At 38.1% G+C, this 25422-nt stretch overlaps 1 protein-coding gene across 2 annotated transcripts in view; it reads left to right on the forward strand.

Moving 5' to 3' along the window:
- The window catches only part of CDK14 (cyclin dependent kinase 14), a 248669-nt gene that overhangs the window by 73779 nt on the left and 149468 nt on the right, over positions 1-25422 (forward strand). For both annotated transcript variants that reach the window (XR_006414193.1, XM_044424804.1), the window contains exons 3-5: positions 3531-3776; positions 10294-10388; positions 13317-13396. Coding sequence is in view for 1 of the 2 variants with exons in the window: in XM_044424804.1 (XP_044280739.1) it covers positions 3531-3776; positions 10294-10388; positions 13317-13396 (421 nt within the window). In the remaining variant the exon portion in view is untranslated. The remainder of the gene's footprint in view (positions 1-3530; positions 3777-10293; positions 10389-13316; positions 13397-25422) is intronic.

The raw sequence follows: 25422 nt of genomic DNA on the forward strand, positions 1-25422 counted from the left end.
AGAAAAAGCCTTCCTTGAGTAGCTTTTTCTGCACTGCTCATCATTTCTGCCCATTCTAAACACATTCCGAGCATCAAAATCATGCCGGGACTCCTCATTTTTCTAAGTCTCACCCTACCCTGATGCACTCCCCCAACCCTAATATTGGGCTAAGGTTCCATTGAAAAGAGTACGATTTTGAAAAAGCCTTCCTGGAGTAGCTTTTTCTGCACTGCTCATCGTTTCTGCCCATTCTAAACACATTCCAAGCATCAAAATCATGCCAGGACACCTCCTTTTTCTAACCCTAACCCTACCCTGGTGCACACCGCTAACCCTATTATATGGCTAAAATACCATTGAAAAGAGTACAATTTTGAAAAAGCCTTCCTGGAGTAACTTTTTTTGCACTGTTCATCATTTCTGCCCATTCTAAACACATTCCAACCATACAGAACATACCAGGACACCTTGTTTTTCTAACCCCAACCCAGTGATGGTGAACCTTTTAGAGGCTGAGTGCCCAAACTGCAACCAAAACCCACTTATTTATTGCAAAGTGCCAACACTGCAATAAAACCTGAAAACGGAGGTTTTAGTTTAGAAAAAACAACTCACAGCCAGTCCAAGCATATATTATACCCTTGGCAGCGTTCTGGCTGGCCATGGGAAAGCTTGGATGTGTCACGGATAATGAGTCATGGCTCGTGACGTCATCGCTTGGCGCTGTACTCCTTTCCAAGTATGTGCATGGCCTCTGTGTGCGCTGTTACCCAATCCTCGGCTTCTGGGGCGATGCTGGGGTGACTTGGCTCATGTGCTGACAGAGAGGGCTCTGTGTGCCCGCTGTGGCATGTGTACCATAGGTTCGCCACCACTGAACCCGTATCTCTCAGATTTTCCTTTGTAAAAAGATTCACAGGTGATTGCATGGGCAGATGGATTAGGAATGTATCAGAGATTTTGTGCTTTAGTAGTTGGAGGTGCATTTTCAGAGCTTAAGCTACATAAAATACAGATGTCGCAGACTACTGAAAATTAATAGGCATTGGTTTGAATGCTTTGGATTTTGGAGAGCCACTCAATTGGAAATGTTTATCCAAATGATCATTTAAAAAATGTTGCATTTTTAATGCCTACACTCACATTCATGAGTGTGCTCTGAGATTGGCTCCTGCTAATCTAGGAGTCTTTGCCTTATTGCTGGGTATTATATGGGGACTTAAGAAGTTGACAGCTGCCATTCTGTATCAGACAAGGTTTGAATGTTGTCAGCTGTCTGAAAATAAAATACATTTTATTACATGTCTAGTCTATATTTTCCCCTCTTGCAAGGGACCCAGGACAGTTTACATTGTCTTTCTCCTCTCCATTTTATCTTCACAACAATTCTGTGAGGTGAGTTAATCTGAGAGTTAGTGATTAGCCCAAAGTCACCTAGTGAATTTCATGAATGAGTGGGGAGTAGAATCTAGTTCTCACAAATTTCAGTCAACCTCTGTAATGATTATACCACATGCTCCCTCAGTATGTGAAGTGATAAAATCAAGATGGTCATGGTAAAAGATTATTTACTTTTATAAAGTGTTGCTCACCAAGCTTATACATAAATACATGTCATTAAACAAATGATCCCAAGGTGGGCACAATAGTTTTGGCCTTGAATGCTTCTATTGGGATTCAGCAATGCTTGTAGTATTGGGTCATGATTTATGTAGATACTCAAGCCCCACAGAAAATTTGGTGGATGAACTACATAGTATAGATCTGTATAAACAGGTAGCTGAACTAAAATGAGACCTGTGAATTGACGTTCTTTATTGAGCTATTGAACTCTGGGCTCCAGTGTGGCAGGGCTAGGATATGGATTTACCTTTTTGATTTTCTGGGTAGCATAGTAGTAGTCTTACTGTGTGTGCATTGCTTTACAACACAATTACATGATGCATGCTCTAATGGTGTATCTGTAAATTGGTATCATTTATTTAATTTAGCCCAATCTAATTTTAAACAAATGGAAATCAATACTATGAGGCAGATATCAGCTGGATGTTGAGGCTTAGTGATGTGGCAGTGTTACAAACACAGGGCTGCTAAATTTTACATAAGGCTTCTGTCAAGTTTTTTTTTTTTTACTTTAATTATTTTGTTTTATTTATATTGTGCTGTTAATTTTTTTGGGAGAAATACGATGTCCATTAGGTGAGTCTGTATAGCTTTAGGATTTCTTGCAGACCCAGCTATGAGGTCAGAAAATCACCCCCCCCACACACAGCTACATGGAAAGAACCACACCAGCTGTGTCTTCAGGAGGCTTTTCTGGGGGCAGGGAGAGGGGACAGGCTCTGTCTTAATATGAAGTTTCACGGAGATCCTGTAGCCTCATGCCTGAGGAATCAAGTCATCAGTCTAAGTGTTTTGCAGAGTGGAAGGAACTTGGAGATAACCTTTGCCTCCAAACTCCTCCTGCCTTGCATAGGAGAGCCAGTGTGGTGTAGTGGTGAAGAGCATGGGATTGGGACTCAGACGATCTGGGTTCTAGTCCCTGCTCAGCCATGGAGCCAACTGGGTGACTTTGGGCCAGTCACAGACTCTCAGCCCAACCTACCTCACAGGGTTGTTGTTGTGGGGATAAGACGGAGGAGGAGAATGATGTAAGCTGCCTTGAGCCCTTTGTAGGAAAAAGGCAGGATATAAATTGAATAAATAAATAAATAAGCTGCTTGTGACCCTTTGGAAGGTGATGGGTCTCTGGATTGGACTGTGCCTTTTGAGTAACATAATTATGACTTTGAAAAGGGTTCCAATCTCACATTTGATATAACAAGGAATTAAGGCTGAAAGAAAGTATACAGGGAAGATTTGAAGATGAAATGGGGAGGGTGTTTAACTTTCTTTGGTACTTGCTGGTTCTTTCCAGCATCATGATGATGATCATGATGATGATGATGATGTTGTTGTTAATTTTATTTTGTGTACAGCTTTCTGATCAGCATACAGCAATTGATAAAATACAATAAAATATACATTCTAAAATAGGAACCACAGTGAAAGCATCATAAAATTCTACTAGAGATTTAAAGTTGGATTTTAACAATTCAACAGTTAAGACAGGTTTGTAGAGCTCAGCTGGCTAAAAATAGGTGAATACTGCTTCCTCACAACCCAATGCTATTTAGAGCTGTTAAATCACAGGTATGGCTTGGCATGGAGGCCTTTCTTAGCTTTGTGCTGAAAGGATAGTAAAGTTGGGACCAGATGAGCCTCATTGTGGAGGTATCTTTTCATGTGCCTTACTTTGAAACCAGTTTTCCTTGTAAGTGGGTTTGCTTTATTAAGTGACACGAATGCCTTTTACAAGGGAGATGGAAGGTTTGGGAACTGGTAAACCTATCATATTTACCTATTTTCTTTTCTGAAAGCATTCATAGTTCATGCATTTAGTTTGGAAGAACTGGATTTGTAAATAGTTTTTCTATCCCATAATGCCTGGATTGGCACTGAGCTATGGTACAAATTATGTAACAGGCTATTTTCCTTCCTCCTTTTAGATATGTGTCACAAAGATGTCTACACGGAATTGCCAAGGAATGGATTCAGTGATCAAACCCTTGGACACAATTCCAGAAGACAAAAAAGTCAGAGTTCAAAGGACACAGAGCACGTTTGATCCATTTGAGAAGCCAAATAATCAAGTGAAGAGGGTCCATTCAGAGAACAATGCCTGCATTAACTTCAAGACTTCATCTACTGGGAAAGAATCTCCTAAAATCAGACGACATTCCAGTCCTAGCTCTGTAAGTCCAGACATACCATATTTATCCCTAACAAATTCCCTGAGCAAGTTCCAAATATTTTGGTGCTTTTAATAGCAGTGTCGTTGTATACCAAATGGTATGCAGAGATTATGTATCTTTTTAAAATTCCTTGTTATTTCTGCTTTAATGATGAGTCTTTTAGTGTTGAGTATAAACATGAACCAACATTATTCAAACTACCTTTTTGTATTGCATATATTAATGCAACCTTTCGAGTAGCATCTTCTGTAACAGTTAGGAGACATATCTGAAATATAAACTGTTGTTAACTCTAGAAGATGTATAATTTGGGGTCTCTTTTCCATGTAATTTTTTAATCTTTTGGTTAGTCCATTTTCATCATGGAATTTCTTAGGAACTATATACCGTAGTTACCACTTGGAGGAGGTGTTGGTGTGTTCCAGAACACCTAATGCTGCTTTGATATCAAGAAAGTTCTTCAGGAAACAAAATAAAATATTCTTGTTTGAAGGTAGATGTTTTGCTGCAGGAGGGTTGGGTTCACAATGTTGAACCATAGCCAAATAGGACATTATGATCAAGCAAACATTCTCATACCACAATAATTTGTAAAATCATGAAGCAGATTCATGAACATGTTGTGTTTTTCCTAAGTAGTGTATTTATTTTCAGAGAATATGTGGACATGGTGCTTGGACAGGTCTGGCCCACTACTTGCCCACTTCACCCTTGCCATCATGACCTGTTGGGAGATCTAGAGAGGAGGTCTGCCCCTGGGTCTAGGAGGCCATGAACGCTTCCTTGAGAGAGGGAGTGGTGCCAGCCCCTTTAAAGGCGACTGTGATAACACCATTCCTAAAGAAGCCAGAGCTGGACCTGGGTGATGCAAATAATTTTAGAACAATAGCCAATATCCCCTTCCTGGGCGAGGTGATTGAGCAGGTGGTGGGCTGGCAGCTCCGGGCACTTTTGGTTAGGTCCATCTCTCCCCCTCACCTCAATCCACCTGTTCCCATTGGTCTAAGGTCATTGCGCCTTTTTTATTGGAGTGCCTTTATCGGAGAGTCACAGTCCACATGTGCTTTTAGATACTGTTGGTTGAGGGGCAGCTCGCATCGTCATCTCTTTGGTGAAACAAGGCATGTGTCAGAGGAGTTTTAGCCCGTTTGAAAAAGATTGGATTCAGTTGGTCAGAGCACTCTTGACACCCTGCCTCCTTCTCCTGTGCCTTGGTGCCACAGCAGCCCACGAGCAAAAGGAGGAGGGGAATTGTGGAGGTCATGCCGACAGATGAAGCTTCGCTCGCTCTCTTGCTCTTGTTCACCTTCTCCTGTGCAACCCAGTTCCTCACAGTCCACGGACCAGTACTGGTCAGCAACCCAGGGGTTTGGGCCCCCTGCTCTAAGGGCTTAACTAAATGTTATCCTAATCACGTATAGTGAAGCAATGCATGATTATTTCCCCTATTCTCGTATAAATCTCCAATTTGGATTGGGACCTTGCTGATTTAGAAGAGGGTTTAATTTCCTTCCCATGCACATTATGCAAATTCTACCTCATCCCCTGCAGAAAAATATATATTTATTGAAATGAAACTTTGTTCCATTTTTGACATCCCTGCCTCTTGGTGGAATTGGAGCTCAAATCCTTTCTGAAGTGCCACAACCCCATTGTGAATCAGGACCAGGGAGAACAATTACACATAGCTCTCCCATGTTTTCTTCTAATTTAGGAGCCATTTTAAGCAACTAGTCAGCAGAAAATAATTTTTTCTCATTGGCTTTTTTCTGTTTGGTTCAAATCAATCTCAAGGTAATCATTAGCTACCTTCACAGCATGATTAATTTAATTAGATAATGCCCCTAAGTTTAAATGCTGGTGACGGAAAATGCAATTGTAAACTTCTTTCTAGCAAACCAAATTTCAAAATCCGGGTTTATATGCTTTTGCAAGAAATTATAATTTCCCAAGTCTCACTGTTTTTCTTTTGTGGTTGGTTGGGCAGTAAACAGTAAAATGCTTAGCAGTAATGGCAGGATTATTTTGAAAGTTTGTATTGTGCAGGTTTAAAAAAACCAGGAGAAGGAATGCTTTAATTTGCTTTTACCTGTCGATATTTAAGAATTGCTTGATGCTCCCTTTTGAGGGATTGGTGAATTCATCATGACAAACCTGAATGTCAGAGGCCTGCTGAAAGATTTCACATGTCAGAAGGGGGAAGGATGCACCATTATTTTCAGGCAGCTTCCTGCTTTTGAGTGCCATCTGTCTGAGAAGTTTGTATTTTCTTTAAGCTGGGAATTGTTCTCTTCAAGTCCTCCTGATTTAAACAAACAAACTCTCTTCTCCACCCACTTCCCTTACCCTGTGCTCTCCTTTGCAAATAGCTTAATTTTAAGGAAAGATATAATGATTTTACCTCACTGAGTTTCCCCTTGAGGCTCACATCTTTTTAAAAAATCCACCTTACCCTTCTAATCTCATATTAGAGTACAAAATAAGTAATACCTTGAATCAGTTGTAATGACGTATATGAAATTATGTTGCTGTTCTTTCGATAAAACAAATGGAAGATGAGGCCCAATCTTATACATTTGTCCTTTAAGATTTTTATCAAAAACAAAAAGAAGTCATTTAATTTTAAAGTGTTATTTTTATAAATATTGCATATAAAAGTGTATGCACCATTAACAAATGGCCCATGTATTTTTATTATTTGTGTGAGACTACTAGATAGGTTAAAAAGGTTCTATTAACTTGAGTAGTGTCTTCTCATCTGTGCTTTACTGCTCAGAAAAACTAAAAATACACCAGAGACTGTGTTGCAAAGGTAAAGGTACATAGGTACTATAGTCAGCTGTCTCCATAACGAGAAATACAGCTAATGTGTCCTCACTGCTAAGATCTTTTGCTTCAGTGGAGACACTTAATCCTGTTAATTCAAGTACGGGAACATCAGCCCCATTTTGAATTCTGTAGCAGAAGGACCTGCTGCCATTTTGAGCCAGGTATCTGATTCCTCTGTTGAGAAACATGACAAGTACAGAAAGGAGGCCATGGTAGCTACAGAATACATAGAGAATCTATCTGTTCTGCTAGTTTGAAATAAGCAGCATTCTTAACAGAAACCACAAACACAAGTTTAGGTGACTAAAAGCGTGAACTGAGATGAAATAAAAGTTGCCCCACTCTCTTCAACAAATGTGCAAGATAAAATAATTTTAAAATAACTAATGACCAGGAAGGGATCTTGGAAGAATCTTACTGGAGAATTTTGGGATTTTCTGACATTAAAATTCTTTCCTGTAGGAAGGCTACATGTCTGTTCACTAACTGAGTATATAGCAGCCTTCCCCAAACTAGTAGCCTCCAGATATTGGGAAAACTGGGAGTTGCAGTCCAACACTTCTGGATAGCACTGGATTGGGGAAGACTGGGATATAGGATATAGGATGCTGGGTAAAGAAGACCACTGGCCCTTCAGTACATTTTATACATTATAGAAACAAGAAGATTGGCTGCTTCCATATGTGGGCACTGCAGAGCTAAAATGGGTGTTGCAAGTGTGTGTTCGTTCTAGTGGTAGCAGACTCTTCCTGGTCAGGATGGTTGAGTGGGAACCTAAAAGAGAAAATGTGTCACTAGTGCTGCTCAAAGCTGCTACATTCTCCCTGAAAAATGAAAAGTATCATTCCACTATAGAACAATTAGGAAGTTTAGATACTGCAGTGCCCCGGAACAGTGTGGGCGGCATAGAAGTGGTTTGGGGAATGGAAGAGACAGCAGCAGCATCTTACCTTCAAGTGTCCAAGAAGACTCCCTCCCTTTTCTGTCCCTCTTCTCCCTCTTATGTCTTCGCCTTCGAGCCTCTGCTTTTTCCGTAATGGATTATAAGAGGGCGGTGGTGGTGGTGGTGGTGCAACTGTTATCAAGATCCCCACACATGAGTAGGGGTGGGATTGCTTCCTTCTGCAGTCTCCATCAGATATCTCCGTAGCTGGCAATGAATTTAAGAAGAAAGTTAGTGTTGCAGATTGAAAGGGTCCCCCCAACCGAACTTTCTAGCTGCATAAGGGAAGGATGAGCTTTGTTATGAGAGAGGCTGTCCTCCCTGTGTCTCAATAAAAACTTCTCACTCATCACAAGCTATGCCTTTTAAGACAATATATTGTTTTATCCCTGTAGCCACTAGGAGTAGTCTTTGGGGGTGGGGGGTTCTCTTTATCAATGGATCAGATTGTGCACTAGTCCAATTGTATCTTTGTAAGAATGCTGTGTGTTTAATTGGGTGAAAGTGTGGCTGTTTTTAGTGGGTGCACGAAGCCACAAAAATGCATAGTAATAATAAAAATAGAATTTTCTCATGAAGGAGCTAATTAAAGTGTGGGGATGTGAGTATCTCTCTCCAGGAAATAATTTAGTTGTGAATTCATTTGACACTGGGTTTGATTAATAATAAGAATATGCATTGCTGAAAATGAAATGACTCTGCAACCGGACGTACAGGGCAAGCAATGGATACAGGAAGGATATCCCCCAATACATCATCCACTTTCCCCATGAACAACACGTCCTACTCTGTCTTAATCGTATATTTCCCTGTTTACATCTACAAAAATTTGTGAAATTACTTTGCTCTTTTACTCTTAAATGTATTTTTTGTGGTAAGAAAAAAGATGGAAGCTGTGTTGGCAAAATACAGGAGGATTCTATTTGGGAAATTATAGTTGCATTATCTGGGTTCCTTATAATATTTCATGAATCAGCATGGTGGTTATACAATAAAAACCTTCTCTCAAACCACTCATGGATTATTTCAGTACTGCAGTTATATGTTATTATGACTTGTGTCATATCTTTTCCTACATGGTATGCTTCCTCTGTGAGGTAATACGAGGTAATATGAATTAAGTCTTTCTAATGATATATACAACATCACTTTCAGCAAAACACCTGGAGTTCAGTTCCATATTGATTTAGGACTTTAGTTTTGCTTCTCAAGTGACCCTTCTATTATGAACTAATATGGCCTTGGGTAAGTTACTGAATGAGTTCATATGATAATACAGTCCACCCTGGAATAAGCTACAGATTGTTGGTTTAAGTAACAAACTGTCATGTGCACAATGATCACTGGGCTGACCATCAGTTGTCTTCTCATCCTTCCCCCTAAGTCCTTCCGCAAGTATCCCAGGTACCTGTATGGCAGGACTCCTTTTTCCATCCTCCCTGTGACCATTTTAGCAGAGTTGCAACTTCCTTTCTTTTAGCAGATTAGTTTTCGTAATATCCAAAGTGACAGACAGTGACAGTCTCTCCAAGTGTCCAAGTGGCTTGCCACCTATTTTAACAGGTTTTTTTTTTTTTTTTTGGCAGCAGAAACCTATGCTGATAGGTTTTTTTTAACTTGTCACTAACGGCAACTGTTCTAAATGCAAAACCTTGCCTGGTCATTGACCTGGTCTATGAATGTAGTAAAGCCAGGGTATGCGTATATTATTTTGCTTTCACTTGCTGTCAAATAGCAAACTGTCAAGAGCAAAGTCATGAGCAGATGTTTGCTTCTGAAAGGGAAGTGCCAACTACATTACCTCCTTGGCAGTAAGATTCCCTAAGTTAAGTTTTGTTTTGCTAGTTCTTAGTTTCCTCTACCTCCTTAAGCCTTTAGGTGCTCAGGAAAGTGCAATCCACCCTATTTATAAGAAGAGTCTTGACAGCTGTCAAAAGTAAAGGCTTCTTTTTGAAATAAAGTCTTTGGCAGGGCTAAGTGTCTTTTGATGGGAACATATGCAACTATGAGTTGTGTTGTGCAAACTTGGCATTTCCAAGTAACAACCCCCCTCCCCCCCACAACTCCATGCATGCTGCAGCCTCATAGTGTGCTGTCATGTTGTGGAAACAGCACTATTCTGTTGGGTTACACTTTTAAAGTGGCACTCCATTCACTTTTGATGAAGCAAATAGACAAGCTAGTTTTTTAATGGTGAGGGAAAACTGTGATATCATCTGTGGACATCTGCTTTCTTCCTACGTTAGAATTGTATTCTCACTTAAGTCTTTAAAACATGTACAGATCTAGTCCATAACAGATGTTAAGAAAACTATGTCTAGATTCCTTGCAAGGTTATGGCTTTCCTGAGAATTTTGGATTGCATTTTGTCAGTTTGCTTATATACAGGAAAATTATAGCCTTTCAAGGAGTGATAAATTAAAATATATATGCTGTTAAATATTCATATCCACACAAACACTGCAAGAAATCCAGATTTGATTTTTCTGTGAACTAAACCTTTCTGATGTTTGCACTGATACAGTAATACTCTTGAAATAGGCAGTGACCATCTGGAGTGCTGAGTGATGTATAGATGGATATGATTAGCCATTGCCCTTGCTAATTGACAATATCAAGTATTAAATATCTGAAGTATAATCTCATTAGTTTTGGTAATAGCATTTATTCTTCATGGTTGGTTGAATATAGTGTTAGTGTGTGAATGCTGAAAAAATCATTCCCCTTTCTTCTTTTCCTACTTAGCCAACAAGTCCCAAGTTTGGAAAGGCAGACTCATATGAAAAACTGGAAAAACTAGGGGAAGGCTCATATGCCACAGTATACAAAGGCAAAAGCAAGTAAGTATACTTGCATTATGCACATAATGTACCTGAAAAAATACTGATTTATACTTAAAATCTATACTCAGTGCATTAAAATTTTGCATACACAAGCTCACGACTCATGATCCTTTTCCCAGCTAAAAGAAAAAGAAGAAAAATGTTGAGCTAAGTGTGCCTGAACATGTACAACAGTAGGTGCTACCTATGTGTATTGGATTCTTCTCTAGATAAATGTGTGAGCTGGCTGAATACTGGTCCTGGGATAATAAATGGGCTTGGAAAAGAAAAGTCAGAATTCTAAATTGAGATAAATGGAAGTTTCCATGTTCTTTTAGAAATTGGTCTGAATTTACCTGGCCATATGTTTCTTCCATTACTAAATCCTATACTTTCATTTAAGTATAGGATCTATCTGTACTACAATAAGTCAGAAATTCATACTGAAACATAAAGATCATGCTCCAGGCGTAGTTATAATTATTGAATGCTGATTTTATGAGTAAATTGAATCTGCTTTTGTCAGTTTGCAGTCTAAACTTTAAGAAGTTGTATACAGCAGTCCTCAAATCTAGACTCATTTTCATGAAATATCATTTCATTGTTATTAAAACTCAATTTAATTGTTAATTTATTTGTATTTATACGATTTTAAATCTTTTAAGCCGAGATGCACCGGGTATTCATTTTTACTTGTATAATTGTTATATTTATGTATTTTGCTTTTGTTGTGAGCCACCCTGAGGCTTAGTTGCGATGGGGGCGGCATAAAAATGTTATAAATGAATGAATGAATGAATGAATGAATGAATGAACGAATGAGAAGAATCAGCTTTGAATTTGGGTTGTCATAGGAGCATATAATAAATTTATAACATAGTTTCCCAAATATGTGAGTATCAGGAAAGAATAGCTCAAGTATTTTTAACAGCTTCTAGGCCAGCCATCCCAGACCTCTTGATCCAGTTTATAAGGAAATCTTGGGAATATACCAAAGTCATGGAGGAAGAGGAGAGTTTCAGCTGTGGACTGTAATGTCAGTTCAGAGAATAGTGTAAATAAATCTAAACTTGTCATAGAGGAAAAACAACACATGCAGAGCAGGAAGATGAGAATGAGAGTCATGGGGCAGGGTTGCAGTCAGTTCAATTGAATATACATAAGTTTAATTTGTAGGAAATGAGAACTAGGAAATTATGCCAAAGGTGGTTTGAAATTGGGGAAATGTCTGGAAGGACATTTCAATGCTTATAGGTCAGCAAGGGAGAAAAGATGGATTTATTTAATGGCACATGAGATCTTTCCTTGGCTAAAGGTGATGAAGTTGTAGAAATAAATGTCCTGGACAAGAATATATGATGATGTAAAGGCAGAAAGATGCATGAGACCATGAATGACTTTGGATTTAAGCGTTAGATGTTTGTGTTGCATTGTTGAGAAAATGGGTATAGGGGTATTAAGGAACAGTATCACATTGCTTGAATGGCAAAACAGTTGAATGCTTTTTATTCGCAGAGTTCTAATGGAAGTGAAAAAAACTGGGATTTAATAACGGCAGAACAGTTGAAAAGAGGTAGCAGTCAAGGCAGAAGAAATTTTACGTTGCAGCTATTCACATTTCAGTAATTTTGTGTTAATTATTACTTAGTCTAGAGAATCATAATGGAGAATGTCACTTTTTTCCTTGATCGGGCTGTTTCCATTATATGGTTAGTCGTAGATAAGGAAAAAATGGTCATTTAATAACCTAACGCTCAAGAGATATAGATAAGGAATTTGTTTGGTGGTGTTGAAAAAAAACTGATCTGATTTCCATCTCAATGGATGCATGAGCAGATTCTAATAGGTGGTATAGCTAATTTTCAGCAAAACAAATTTGTTGGCTGTGGGGAAATACTGTGATAGCCACATCTGTGCATCTGATGAGGCAAGAGAGGATTTAGACATTGCATTAGTAGAAACAGCTGGAAAAGCAAAAAGCATACAGACCTTGCTTTTGACTTGACCAGTTAGTTCTTTGCTGTCTGAAACTTGATCAAATAATCTGTATCCTATTCAAAAAGAAGAAACAAAAAGACTTTAAAAAATCTTCTCAACATAGTGACAATACAATTAGGTGAGTTTTTGCCTTCTAAGTGACAGGGCATGGTATTATATACATTCAGTTCCCAAATTATATATGGTAATTGATGCTTTTCCCAATTAGAGAAAAATGCTTCTGGAGAAGAGACTTTGGTATGTGACTCATACAGCATAACTGCATCATAATATGTATCAGCCCCAACATATTTAGAAATCTAATACATGTGATTGCAAACAAAAATACCTAAACATCTATTTTGCTTTTTTTAGTCATGAGCAGTCTAGTAATATAGAAAAGCAGAACGGCCATTGAGTGGAGGAGTTATTTTCAAGGCTATGTAAGCATTAAGTACAAGTTAAGTAGGATTCAAAATGGTCTGTGTAATGTTAGTTGATGGTGAAAGTATTACTTTAAAATAGTTATACATAAATGGTAGAAGTTTAAAGCTGGTCAGGAATACACTTCAAGCCAGGGTCCAGGTACAGAAGGAGAGCATGCAAAATTCCTAACTTTCTTCTCCTAGTTTGGAGAATGTGCTTGCTGGCAAAGGAAGCTTCTAAACAGAAATGTGTTGTGAATTGATTTAACTGATAACTCCCTGTTTACATATAACCCTCAAAAACATGATTTGGATGTTTACTGTATGCTATAAAGCATTTTATTTTAATGCTATCATTGGGAACATTACTTGAGACAACTTCATTTAAAAAAAAGAAGAAAAATATATCAGGGCTGTTAATATATCGAAGTTGTTTGTGCATTGATTTTCCTGATGAAAGAATGGGATTGTTAATGGGGAGAATTTGACTGCAGTTAAAGAACCCTAATTTTGTGTGCATGGTGCTTTGTTCTTTTTCCTTCAGGGTGAATGGCAAGTTGGTGGCACTGAAGGTGATAAGACTTCAAGAAGAAGAAGGCACTCCATTTACAGCCATCAGGGAAGGTACACTCAATTTTTATGTACTGTTATTTTCCTCTCTTGTAATTGCAGCATGGATCTTCTTTTCAACCTCTTTATTCTGAAGAGCCTTATATTTCTCAAATTACATGGTTATGTTCCCTGTAGGAGGAAGATTGCTACTTAAAAATCAAAACCACCATGTTGTGTGGGAGTTCACATGAAATAAAACAAATCTGTTCTTCTGTGTTGCTGCCTTATATAAGAACTGGTATCAGGTGTACGTGACAGTGTGTATTCATTTGCGGAGGTGCAGAAATGCTAGTAGGAGTTCATATTGCTGGTATTATGTGCACCAAACTGCTTGCTGTGAAATAGCACCCAAATCAAGAATAAATTTAATTTGGCTGCATTCCATGAATGATAGCTCATATGTTAACAAAGTCACACAACATTTTTGTAAAATACACAAAAGAATAACTTTCAAGAGGTAATCTACGAACTCATGTATTGCATATTCCAGTTTGATCATTGAAGTAGAGTACAAAAGTGGGAAAACTGTACTGCATTCCAACCATGCTTTTTAATGAAGCCTTGAATGATTGTCTGAACCAAGCTATTTTTTACAATGCATCTCTCTTGAGGATAACAACATTGTTTGGCACATATACTTACTTTTAAAATGTGTGCCCCATACATATACATATACCCCATTTTATTTCTGCAAAAGGAACTGAAGACAGAATTGTTTGCTTTTCCTGTAAAATTTCTCTCTTTTTCTCATAATTCTAGGAACCTGCTTTTGGGATGTACATGAAGTAAAATTTCCAAAATGAATGCTATTATATGAACATTAATATATGATACCAGTTGAGGTCACACAGTATTAATGCATGATCTAGACTCTGTAAGTAGTATCTAAACTTTTCCATGGAGGATACAGGAAGGTGAATGTGTTAGTTTTACATACTGAACATGCTGACATCTTACTAAGCAATTACCTCCAAAATAGACTTAAAGTAGGGATGCACTCTATAAGCATCATTCCTGCTAATGAGTTTATTATCTATCTTGGATCAGATGGAGAGCATAGCACTATAGAAACAGGCCTTTAACACCATCTTCCATAAATCTGCTGACTTTGTAGTAGCAGTAGTTGTCGGCATCATCTCCTACTTATGGCAACCCAGTGATTGATTTGATTTAGGACCCATTTGTTCATCTTTCTGTTAGTCCACGGTACTTCCAGAGTTCTCCAGTGCCATGTTTCCAGTGCATCAGTTTTGCCCTTTTCAGCTTTCTTTATTGCCCACTTTCACACCCATACGTGGTGATTGGGAATACAGTAATGTGGATGATCTTGGCCATAGTCTCCAGTAAAGCAACATTATACTTTATGATCTTCTAGTTTCATCATTGCTATCCTTCAAAATCTCATTCTTGGCTGTAGTCTCATATTAGAGTTGTGTAAATCTGCTGCTGTTAGGATTTTTGTTTTCTTCATGTTCAGCGGCAGTTTGGCTTTTCCAGTTCTTTCACTTTCATTAAGAGTTCTTTCAATTCATTACCACTTTCTCCCAGTAATATGGTATCATTTGCATATCTTAAATTATATCTTCCACCAATTGTCACTCCTCCTTCTTCTGCTCCTAATTCATTTTTAATAACATGTTCTCCATATCTTGTCTTACCAGTATCCCATCTGTCCATGATACATTTTATGCATCAGGAAAATGAAGTACACATATTTCTTTCAGAACCATCCATTGTTTTTCATGTTCTGCACAATCCATAAAGCATAGTCTACAATGCACAGACTGATGTGAAATTCTTTGGTGAACTCCAGTAGCCAACGTACATTTTTGGTATGATCTTGTGTGTTTCTTTGGCATCTAACTTGAACATCAAGTGTTTCTGCTCCATGTATAGCAGCGCTTTTTCTTGTAACATCTTGAGCGCTGAAAAGTGTATAAGCTCGGTGCCAGGCGAACCTCTCTGGGCAGCGCATTCCATAATCTGGGCGCCACTGCAGACAAGGGGCTACTCCGAATAGATGTCCTTTTTTCCTCCTTCAAGGAGGTCAGAGCAGGGCCTCTCCCACAGATCTTAAGGGGCGTGAGGGCATGTAAGGAAGGAGATGTGCCTTCAGGTATCCCGGTCCCAAGCCATTCAGGGCTTTATAGGTCAAAACCAGCACCTTGAATTGGGTCCAGACATCAACTGGAAGCCAGTGGAGCTGATAGAAGATTGGCATTATAGGAGAATAATGACCGGTCCCCGTCAGCATAGGGACTTTTAATTGATAGGTAAATGTTTCTTAATTTATTGTTGCTTTTATTTTTTTACAATATTATTTTTACATTTGTTGAGAAAGATGATTCAATATTTATGTAATATGAACATGTTGAAAGGCCACTGATAATACTATAAGAACACCTTAATTGTATAATGTTCACATTTAATTCATAATAAATTGTGGTAGATCTAGACTACTGTGCTTTCCAAAGGGCAGCTAAGAATTGCATATATTTTCATAGTCTTGTCTGAGTTAAATGCAGGCTGTGGTATCTACCTGACCAGCATTAATGATATTCAGTTCTTGTTCTGAGATTGTGAAAACAGAACAGTTTGAGTCAGCACTGGCCATCCGGAGATTCCAGAGGTAAAAGAAGTCAGCCCTCCAACATTTCCATTAAGTTTGCATCATGAATCCTAATAATTGATTACATCAGGCATCAAAGCATTTTCAAGCACAAATGATTTAGACTTTAGAAAATTGTTTTAGAATGCAAATAGAATATGTGTCTGTTACCAAGGGATTTCCATACTGTATCAGCAAGGACACTGATGAAGATTAAAAATGCAATTTGGTACTTAAGTGTGCTGACCTCTACCCTTATGGAGTTTCTCTGTGGGAAAGGTTATGTACATTTTATTTTTCATTCTCTAGTCTCCCTTCATATTGGAGATCCTTTTGTTTGATGCTTGCCAAGATCAGGAGATAAAATTTGGTGAGGAAAAATTTGAGTCTAGGAATTTTTGCATTCATATCAACTCTATTTGATTGACCATGTTCAGTACCTTTCAGTTTTTACAAGCAGCTTACACCATATACAATAATTGAAAACAGAACAAAAATTAATAATACCCAATAAAAGCATTTGGTAGCAATGATAATCCTTCATGTTCTCAAAAAGGTTTGTCTCACCTCACATGCCTTCATTGGTTTGCTGAAGGATGCAGGGGAACATGAGGGTTTGCCTCATTTCTGATGAGCCACGCTGGATCAGGCCCATTCCCTCTGTTCCAGCATTACGTTTATACAATGGCTAAACAGCTGCCCATGGAAAAAAACCACAAGCAGGTGCAACAACATCTTCCTACTTGTGAATCCGCATAACTGATGTACATAGGCATACTGCCCCTGCTACTGGAAGTAGCATATATCCATCAGAAGATGAAATATACTATGGCATCTACTGAAAAGGCTTTGATTTTAGTGGATAATAATCTTAAATCATGCCATATTTTAAAAGTAGGGTGGGGATGGTTGTTCATATGGGAGATGCTGTTTCTTGGATCACAGTGTACTCAGACCTTTAGTGCTTTAACACTAAACCAGACTTGCACTTTAAAAAGTGTTGATAGCTGGTGAAGTTGTACAGCAGTCAAGGGAGTGATATGTTTCTACCACTTTGCATTAACTGAGAGGAACTAGAAACAATGAGAACTTTTTAAACTTTGTAAGGGTTATTGGTATAGCTTCTGACAGGCTTAGTACCTTGACTCTTCAGAAAGTGGACATACACTGTTATTTTGGAAATTTTATTATAGAAGATACAGAAGTTGTGATACTAATGAATGTTCTATATATGCTTTGATATACTCTGCTCTGAACTTCCCTATCAACATTCTGTAATAGCTTTCTATTAACTGCATGTATAGTTCAGAATTTTGTAAACCTAAGTTGTTATAATATGTGCTTAGCTACTTGCCCTGTGCAACTAAGGACTAACAAACTTGTCTTCAAATTAATTGTGACAATCATCCTATTTATCCTCAAGCAAATGTTTGGTATTAGCCAAACAGAAAGTCTAATTCCAAGTTCTGAAGTTTGTACATATCAGTGCTTATGACCCCATTCTCACACACACACACACATTGTAGACCCACCATCTGGGGTGTGGTATATGACTGGGTTATCAAAAACATATGAGATACACACTGGTTTTGTACTTATGCTGAATACTATTGACATAGCATGCCATGCAAGACAGTGTCTTGTGTCCCAACAAAACATTAGGTAGGACACAATAGTTGAGATACCTCGTAGAAGTTGCATATCGTATGTCCAGATCTCTCGGAGAGGCTATTTACACACAGGTAGCAACATTCTGCACCAGCTGCAGCTTCCAGACTATGTTCAAGCCACATTGTATTGCATTACATTACAGTGGTCTAGTCTGGAACTTATCAGAGTGTGGATACTTCTGCAAGCTTATCCCAATCCATAAATGGCCATAGCTGGTGAACCAGTTGTAACCGACCATAAGTACTAGGGAGAAAGAAGCTTTTATAAAGCTTTCTTGCCAAGATGTTTCTTATAGAATAGCAATTAGAAAGCAAACCATATGCATCAGTATACACATCAGGCATAAGTGTAGAGCTTTAAAAAATTAGCCTATGTTCTTTTTAATAAATGACTCTTAGAGAATAGTTTGTACTGTTTATTCAGATTGGATAAAAAGTTAAGTAGCATAACATTTGTGACTCACTAAATGGAATAAGAGAAAGGTCCATGAAAGATGTAGGGATAAAGAAGGAGATTTCAATGTAAGAAGGAGATTTCAGTGTAAAAATGAGATCAACAACAAATCCCATGAAATTTGTTAATGGCAATGAACTATTTACACTTTGAGCAGAAATAGAAAAGGCAAACAAAGTCCCAACTAGTACTCTGTGCTCTTATAAATATAGAAACTTGTAGAAACAGCCAAATAACTCAGATATATGGATTTGTAAATATAAATCCTGTAACATATGCTGTACATTTTCCAATGAGTTTTATGTTTGGGAAAATAGTACTGTGCTACTTTTTTCTGGCCATTCTCTAGGCTACAATAGTTTCAAAACATATCTTTGGTTCTGTTAGTTTACCCCCCAAAAGTTTTTATTTTAATGCATTAGCAAGATTAACAGTACGATCTGCATTCAGTCTGACATGCATGTTACGGTTCATAAGAGAATAAAATCCAAGGGAGTTGATATTATATATATATCATCATGAAATTATGTAATCTGTACAGCTGCACCTGTAAACATTCTTTTCTGCAAGTTATTATTCCCTTCAAAAAATAGCCCTAGGTACTCAGTGGATGTTGACCTGTGGCACATGCATTGATGCATGTTGTGAAAGGGGATCATGTTGCCATAAATGAATTCTTTGTAATCATCTGTCTGGTTACTCTGTTATGCTGTGCTAGCTTTGCACCCAGAACTACTTCCTAAATATTCAGCAACAAACCATTTGCTATATAGCTTTCCTTGAAATTCTGTTGCGTCACATAAAAAATTAGCCTTTAAACCTGAGGATGGATTCAAGAAAATATGGTGAGCCTGGGGGCCTGATTGTATGTTGCCCTAAAGCAAGTGCAACAGAACCCCAGAAGTGAGTTTGTCAGTGGTGAGCTGAAGTGGCATAGCAGGGAGTGCTTATTCCTTCCTATCTGCCACTTTTCAGTTGCACCTTGACTGGCTAGATAATGCTGGGAATTGTAGGGCTTTTTGTGTCAAAACATGATTATTGCAACCTCAGCTATTTAGTCCCATTCTATTTCCAAATTGCTCTTTTTTTGCCTACAGGAAAATAAGCTTCAGAGGATTTTAGAGCTCTTTTGCACACAGATTCAGGTCTGGTCAAAAGGAAGCTTGAGTTCTTGTGCTCTTTCTGTAAATGTGCTTTGGGATTCTTTGCAAAAGCATCTCATGCAATGAAGGAAAGTTAATATTTTTTTTAGGATTTGAGGGTGCAATCAACCAAGGCCTAGCATTGTTGGTAAAGCAGTAGGTGATCAGATCAGATGAACAAGAAAGGAAAGACTAGGTAAATACTAAATCAATAAAAGGGAAGAGAGTTGATTGGGCCTGCTGAAAATTGCAAGCCAGCCAGCCAGCCAGCCAAAATGCTGATTCATTTCTTACTGCTGTGACATATAATCCAGGTAATTAGTGTTGTATTTTCAATGATCTCACAGATCTGACTTTGAGAATAAATATATATTTATTACAATGATTGCTAGAAAAGGACCTATTATGCAGTATTTCTGTAGTTGAAGTATGCTAGAATGTAGCCTCTGTGTTTACTCTTATTTTACAACAATTCCTAAATTTCAGTGAAACATCAGGTAATACACATTTTCAAGATTGCTTTATCATATGAAAATTAGAGTATTTTGCCCAAAGCTGCAAAAGAAATAATCCTTTTGGATTGGGTGCTAGTGGTAATTTACTACTCAATTAAAAAGAGGCACAGTAGTGATTGCTTGTTTGACTGAGTTACCACGTGATGGTTGTTGCCACCACACATGAATCTACACATATGCACATGAGGGGGAGATTGAAGCTCACCGCACCTTGATGCCATGCAGTTCTGAGAATTGAGTTTTTACCTCTTGCTCTAACTTCTTTATTCCTCCGTTTCCTTTAGCTTGTTTTCTCATTGCTGGAATAGTACGACATTGGAACAAACAAGAACATTTCATGAAACTAGACAAACAATAAGAGCATTTATCCTAATTTTAGACCCTTGCATCATATGCTAGGATGCTTGCTCAAAACTCATTGGGGAATTCAATTAAAACAGAGCCATCTGTTTATCTTTATGTTTGCTGTGAGGACAAAGAACCATGTCAAATTAGCATTACATAACAAGTTCACTAATAAAATGCTAGGTCTATCTTGTTTTTTAAGTTTGTAAAAAAAATCCAGTAGTAGTTTATTCTACACATCATATATATGTGGTTTCTGTACTACTTGTACTTTCTAGTACACTCTTGCTTTGGTTTGTTAAACATCTTAACAGTTTTAGGTGAAGGAAAGTAGTTTTCAGGGGCAATCAGATTTTGTTTCTGATTAGCATGCACTGAAGTTTCTAGATTAGTTTCTGTATCAGGATACTACTGCCTTACTGCTTTAGTGAGTTGCATTGTTACGTTTTGGCTCTTCTCAATAGGGAAGAAGGCAGCAAAACTCAAGAAGTGAATAAAATAAACAAGTACCAGGTGCTTCTGTTCATGTTTCAGCCATTTCTCCTTATTTTTTCTTCCCTAACTTGGCATTTTGTTCCCACTGAGCAATCCTCCGTCCTCAATGGATTCTGCACAAGTGCATGTGTCTCTGTGCTGGGGGAGTTCCTTTATTTTGGGGTGGGTGGAAAGGAGACACTTCATATTCAAATCTTGGTTTGTTTCAGCTGATTTCCATGGGCAGCTCTCATGTCCCTAGTGGCATTTTAAAATGATTTTTCAGAATTAAATAGAAGATCTGCACAACTTGATGTATCATTTTGGCCTCTTCTTCCCTGTACCATTTCAACCCAGTCCTTAGTATTCCCTCTCCCACCTTTTGTAGCTTTTTCCCACAGGCAGTCAGCATTCTGTGCGACTGAGCCGTTATAGGGCAGTTCTTCGGAATTTCTCACTTGGGTTCATTAGGCAGCAGACCCAGTTCTTTTAAGTAGGCCCCAACACCTGCAAAGATTAGAAGTCCCTATATGTCCAGAACCTATAAGAGAGGGAGCTTCCCATGACAGGAATCACGTAGCATTCCGGAAGAAAAAATGTCAGTGTTATGTGCTGCTATTGGGGCAGTTTTCATTTGAATGTCGAAGACCTGTACCATCACCCATCTAGCTCTGCACTCAGGACTGTTCCAGCTAGCTCAGAGAAGAGGAGAGTGTCAGCTCTCTAGATAGTACACCAACAGCTCCATCCTCAATAATCAACACTCAAGCTGAGAAGATTGCTGAATGGGGCAGTAGGTCAGGAAGATGGAATTTTGAGGGACCCCAGTGATACCACCTGCCCTTCCAGATTTCCAGGGAATCCTGGTGTACAAAGCACTGCTGTAAACCAGGGAGGTTAACTCCACAGTAACCAGGACCTTGGTCACCTGGTGAACAAAGAGGAAATAATAGTAGCAACTGCTTACTCTCATTTCTCCTATAGTGGCCCATTTGTCTGCCTTCCCTATTCTTCCCTGTTCCAGCGTTCTCATAATGGAAGACCTTTATCTCCATAGGATGTCCTTCCAAGACACTCAACAACAATCCCTTCACCCATTTTTATAATCAAATAATTGAAGCACAAAGAGGGATAAGGTAGGGAAATTCAGTATAAACAGGTGACACACCCAGGATTGCCACCGCACCATTCAAGTATCAACTATGAAGTGCTTGCAAGCTCCTCTTTCACTGAAGCAAGCTTCAACAGCCGGGGAGACTCCTGGCTTCTTATCATACAGTCCCAGTCTGTTACTTGGCCTTAAAAAGGACTCGTTTTAACCTCCAGTAAAATCCGTGCCCCCACAGACTTACATCATAAGAGTTAAAGCTAGAGATGTCAGCCCACATAGAAGCCATATTAGAAAGTAAGGTCTTTGCGCTTTTAAATTTTAGTATGCCAGTGGTTTTCACTGAGTAAGGAATAAGTACAGGAGCCAAACTGAGTTAAGGAGAGTTCCCTTATTGCTAATCCTCACATCTAATTTTGAATTTGTGTAGTGAAACAGCTATTCTGTTTTTGTTTGCCCGATTACTAGCTGTATGGGTAGAAGGTGACAGAAAAGATTTTGCCTCTTTCATTCCTATTCCTGTATTATTGCTTTAAAAATTCCAGCCCTTTGTCTATTCTTATAAATGTTCTACTCTTCAAGCAGAATGAGGAGGTATACTGCATTATGGGTTGGGAATCTCACTTTTGAGTACTCTGCTATGTTCAATATATCCCTACAATTAGTAAAGGAGAATAACAGGAAAGAAAACTTTTCTTGATAGCTTTGTCACAGTGAGGTGTGTGTATTTGAATATAAGAGTATCCAAAAATAATTTCTCCACTTCCACCCTGCATAGCACAGCCCCCATTGTACTTCTTCATCAGGGCTGTGCGCTTGGATCATGGATATGTAGACTAGTATTGAAGGTCAAACTACATATAGCATCTTTTTTCTAAATTACCATGAAGACTTAACTTTGCATTGATGGGCAAAATGTTGAGAAATCCACAGGATTCTGTTTCTTCTAAAGAAAGGTGTCCCCCCCCCCCTTAGTATCGCCTCTATATTTCTTATGCAGAATACCAAATATTAGGTATTTTGTCCTTCTTACATAGGAAACATGCTAAAGAGCAGAAATATTGAAAGGGCAGAGCAACAGCACCATTTTCTGAGCATCATTTTGAGAACAGCTTGCATGCAATATTAGGCTGAGTTCTGTTCTGCAGAAAAATATAGTTTCACTTTTTTTTTTACTCTAACACAGACAGCTTAATAATAAATTCCCCAAAGAGTCATCTGTTCACTGAATAGTCACTTTTTTTTTTAGCAAAACCAAGGAAATTTGAATGACTTAGATAATAAAATGACTTAATAGAATCGATGTTTTGTTTATCATAAAAAAATTAGTTTGTGTTACCATGTTGACCTGGTGTAACCCTGATAGCCAAGAGCTCAGAGCTGGGAAGTCCCTGATCAAAGGGCATGAATTCCTTAGTTGTCCTTAGGCATGACTCCGATAAGCCTCTGCCTTACAGCTTCTGCTCCTTCATCACTAAGCATTATGGTATGATAAATACTGACTTGCCTTCTAACATTGTAATAAAATATTTTGAACCATGTGAAACACTGTAGAAATGTTAAGTATGCATTTCAATTTGGGGTTAACTTTATTTTAATTGAAACCTAAAATAGTAATATAGTAATTTTAATAGTAATTTCGCATAATTTTAATAGTAATTTTATAGTAATAGTAGTTTTGATAGTAATTTTAAGTAATTACTATGACCCATTTGAGATTTTAAAGATAAAGGAAGGAACACCAAAAGAAGTTAAGGGTCTGAGGTGATAACTGAGTAGTGAAGAATAGAAAATTCATGCTTTAACTCATACTGTTAAAGCACGAGGTTTTCTTAAGAAATAAAAAAGTACACAACCATCTATGTGAAATATTTTAACTTGTAAGTATAGAGGGAGAAAGAGTAATAAGTTAAATTAAGGGGATGGGGGGAAGTAATAGCCCTGAGATTGGACATTCCTCTCCTCATTTGCAGATGTTCATGCCTTTCCTCCAACTGGCCTTAATTTAGATTGATGATGATGTTGGCACAGATGCTGACTGTGGTTAATGCTACCTGGATCTGAGATCTGCTTCAAAACCTAATTTCAAATATTAGTTAAGAGTGGACCCTGCTTAGTTTGTGTAACCATTAATCATAGGAAATTTCAGAGGAAAGAGTGTGGAAGCCTTGTGCAGAAAGCGCATGTAACCTTACAGTCTAATCCCTTGCCTTAACCATGGTTAGCTGTTTGGAAGGATTGCATCCTGCTATTATATGTCAATGGGTTCTCAAGGTATGTTCCATAATAGATAGTCTCTGAAAAAGAGAAATGGGAAAGTTCATCACAATTTTCTAAAAGCTTAGTTTTTTATCTAACTCATTTCCTTCTCACTTGCATTTACTGATGGAGCACCAAATGCTGCCATGCAAAGGGAGGAGATAGAGATATTTGGTTGAATTCTTTAGCTGTTGCCTAGCAACAGGAGAGGGCTGGTCTGTCCTTTGCAGGAAAGTGATAGTAGTGAGAGTACCAGTGAATAAAGCCAGGAGTTTTTTCTGCAAGAGCTTTGTTGGAAAATTCATGTTTACTGCAGATTTTTCTACAAACCTGAAGTTTAGAATTTATGACAGGTTCCTAGCTTTACTAAAATTTGGCACGAGTCAGGAAACATGAGTGGCTTGATTCTGAGATATGCTGATTTAAATGATCATGATCTAAAATAGAATACTTTTATTGGAAAAAAGTGACGCACACATCTTTCATACCTAATGTAGACCTATTACATTGCATTTATATATCATTTCTTACTGTCCAGTTTGCATCTGGCCCATGGGCTAGAGGTTGCTCACTCCAGGTTACAGTTAATAGCTTTTTTGCATGGGATTCCTTTGGACTTCTTCATATGCATATTCTTACTCCCTATTTCTATCCTGTTACAAATGATTCTGGAAAATTGAATTGAAGAACTAGAATGGTGCGAAGATCAATCAAAACAAGAAAATGAAGAATGAGAAAGAACAGCAATATGAAATTACACTTGCGGATTGCTGTCTTCAGTTATATTTTGCTGAATGTTAACCTGTCTCTGATGTATGCAGAGGATGACAAGTTACCAGTGGCATTTTGGCATCTGTAGCAACACATGACTTGTCATGTCATATTGGTTAAATATGCCATATCTTAGGAATATTAAATGTGCACATTAAATATGCATTACTGTGTGGGCATTAAATATGGATTACAGAGCAAAATAAAATATGGCAAAACCTTTTACGGGTTCAGTTGGAAGAGGTTTTACTATTAACCATTCTACAGACATATAGATACAGATTTTTATATGAACTGACTGATTTGAAAACTCTGGTATTAAAAAAAAATATTTGTGCTTCCAAGCATTAATATTGCCAAATAGCTTAATCAGGTCTTTGAAGGCCAAATTGCCCTGCCCCCATAAAAAACCCAACCTATGCTGAACTGGTTCTAATAGGAATCTTATGCACACATTCATGTTTACTTAATATAAGAGACGAAATATTTAAGAGGCAAAATGATATTTCCTATTCTAATTTTCCTGACTTGGTGTTGGCTTCGTTGGTAGTGGATGGGGTGGGGTAAGAGGAGAAAGAGTGAAATTGGACAACCCTTCTGTGTGGGTTTGGGTGAAATGAGTGAAATCTTTGTGATAAGAAGTACACAATAGAAACACACATTCTGGGATATTTCTTCAGAGATTTAAATAA

This window comes from Varanus komodoensis, unplaced genomic scaffold, assembly GCF_004798865.1.
Source record: "Varanus komodoensis strain SLA01 unplaced genomic scaffold, ASM479886v1 scaffold15, whole genome shotgun sequence".
Classification (NCBI taxonomy): Eukaryota; Metazoa; Chordata; class Lepidosauria; order Squamata; family Varanidae; genus Varanus; species Varanus komodoensis.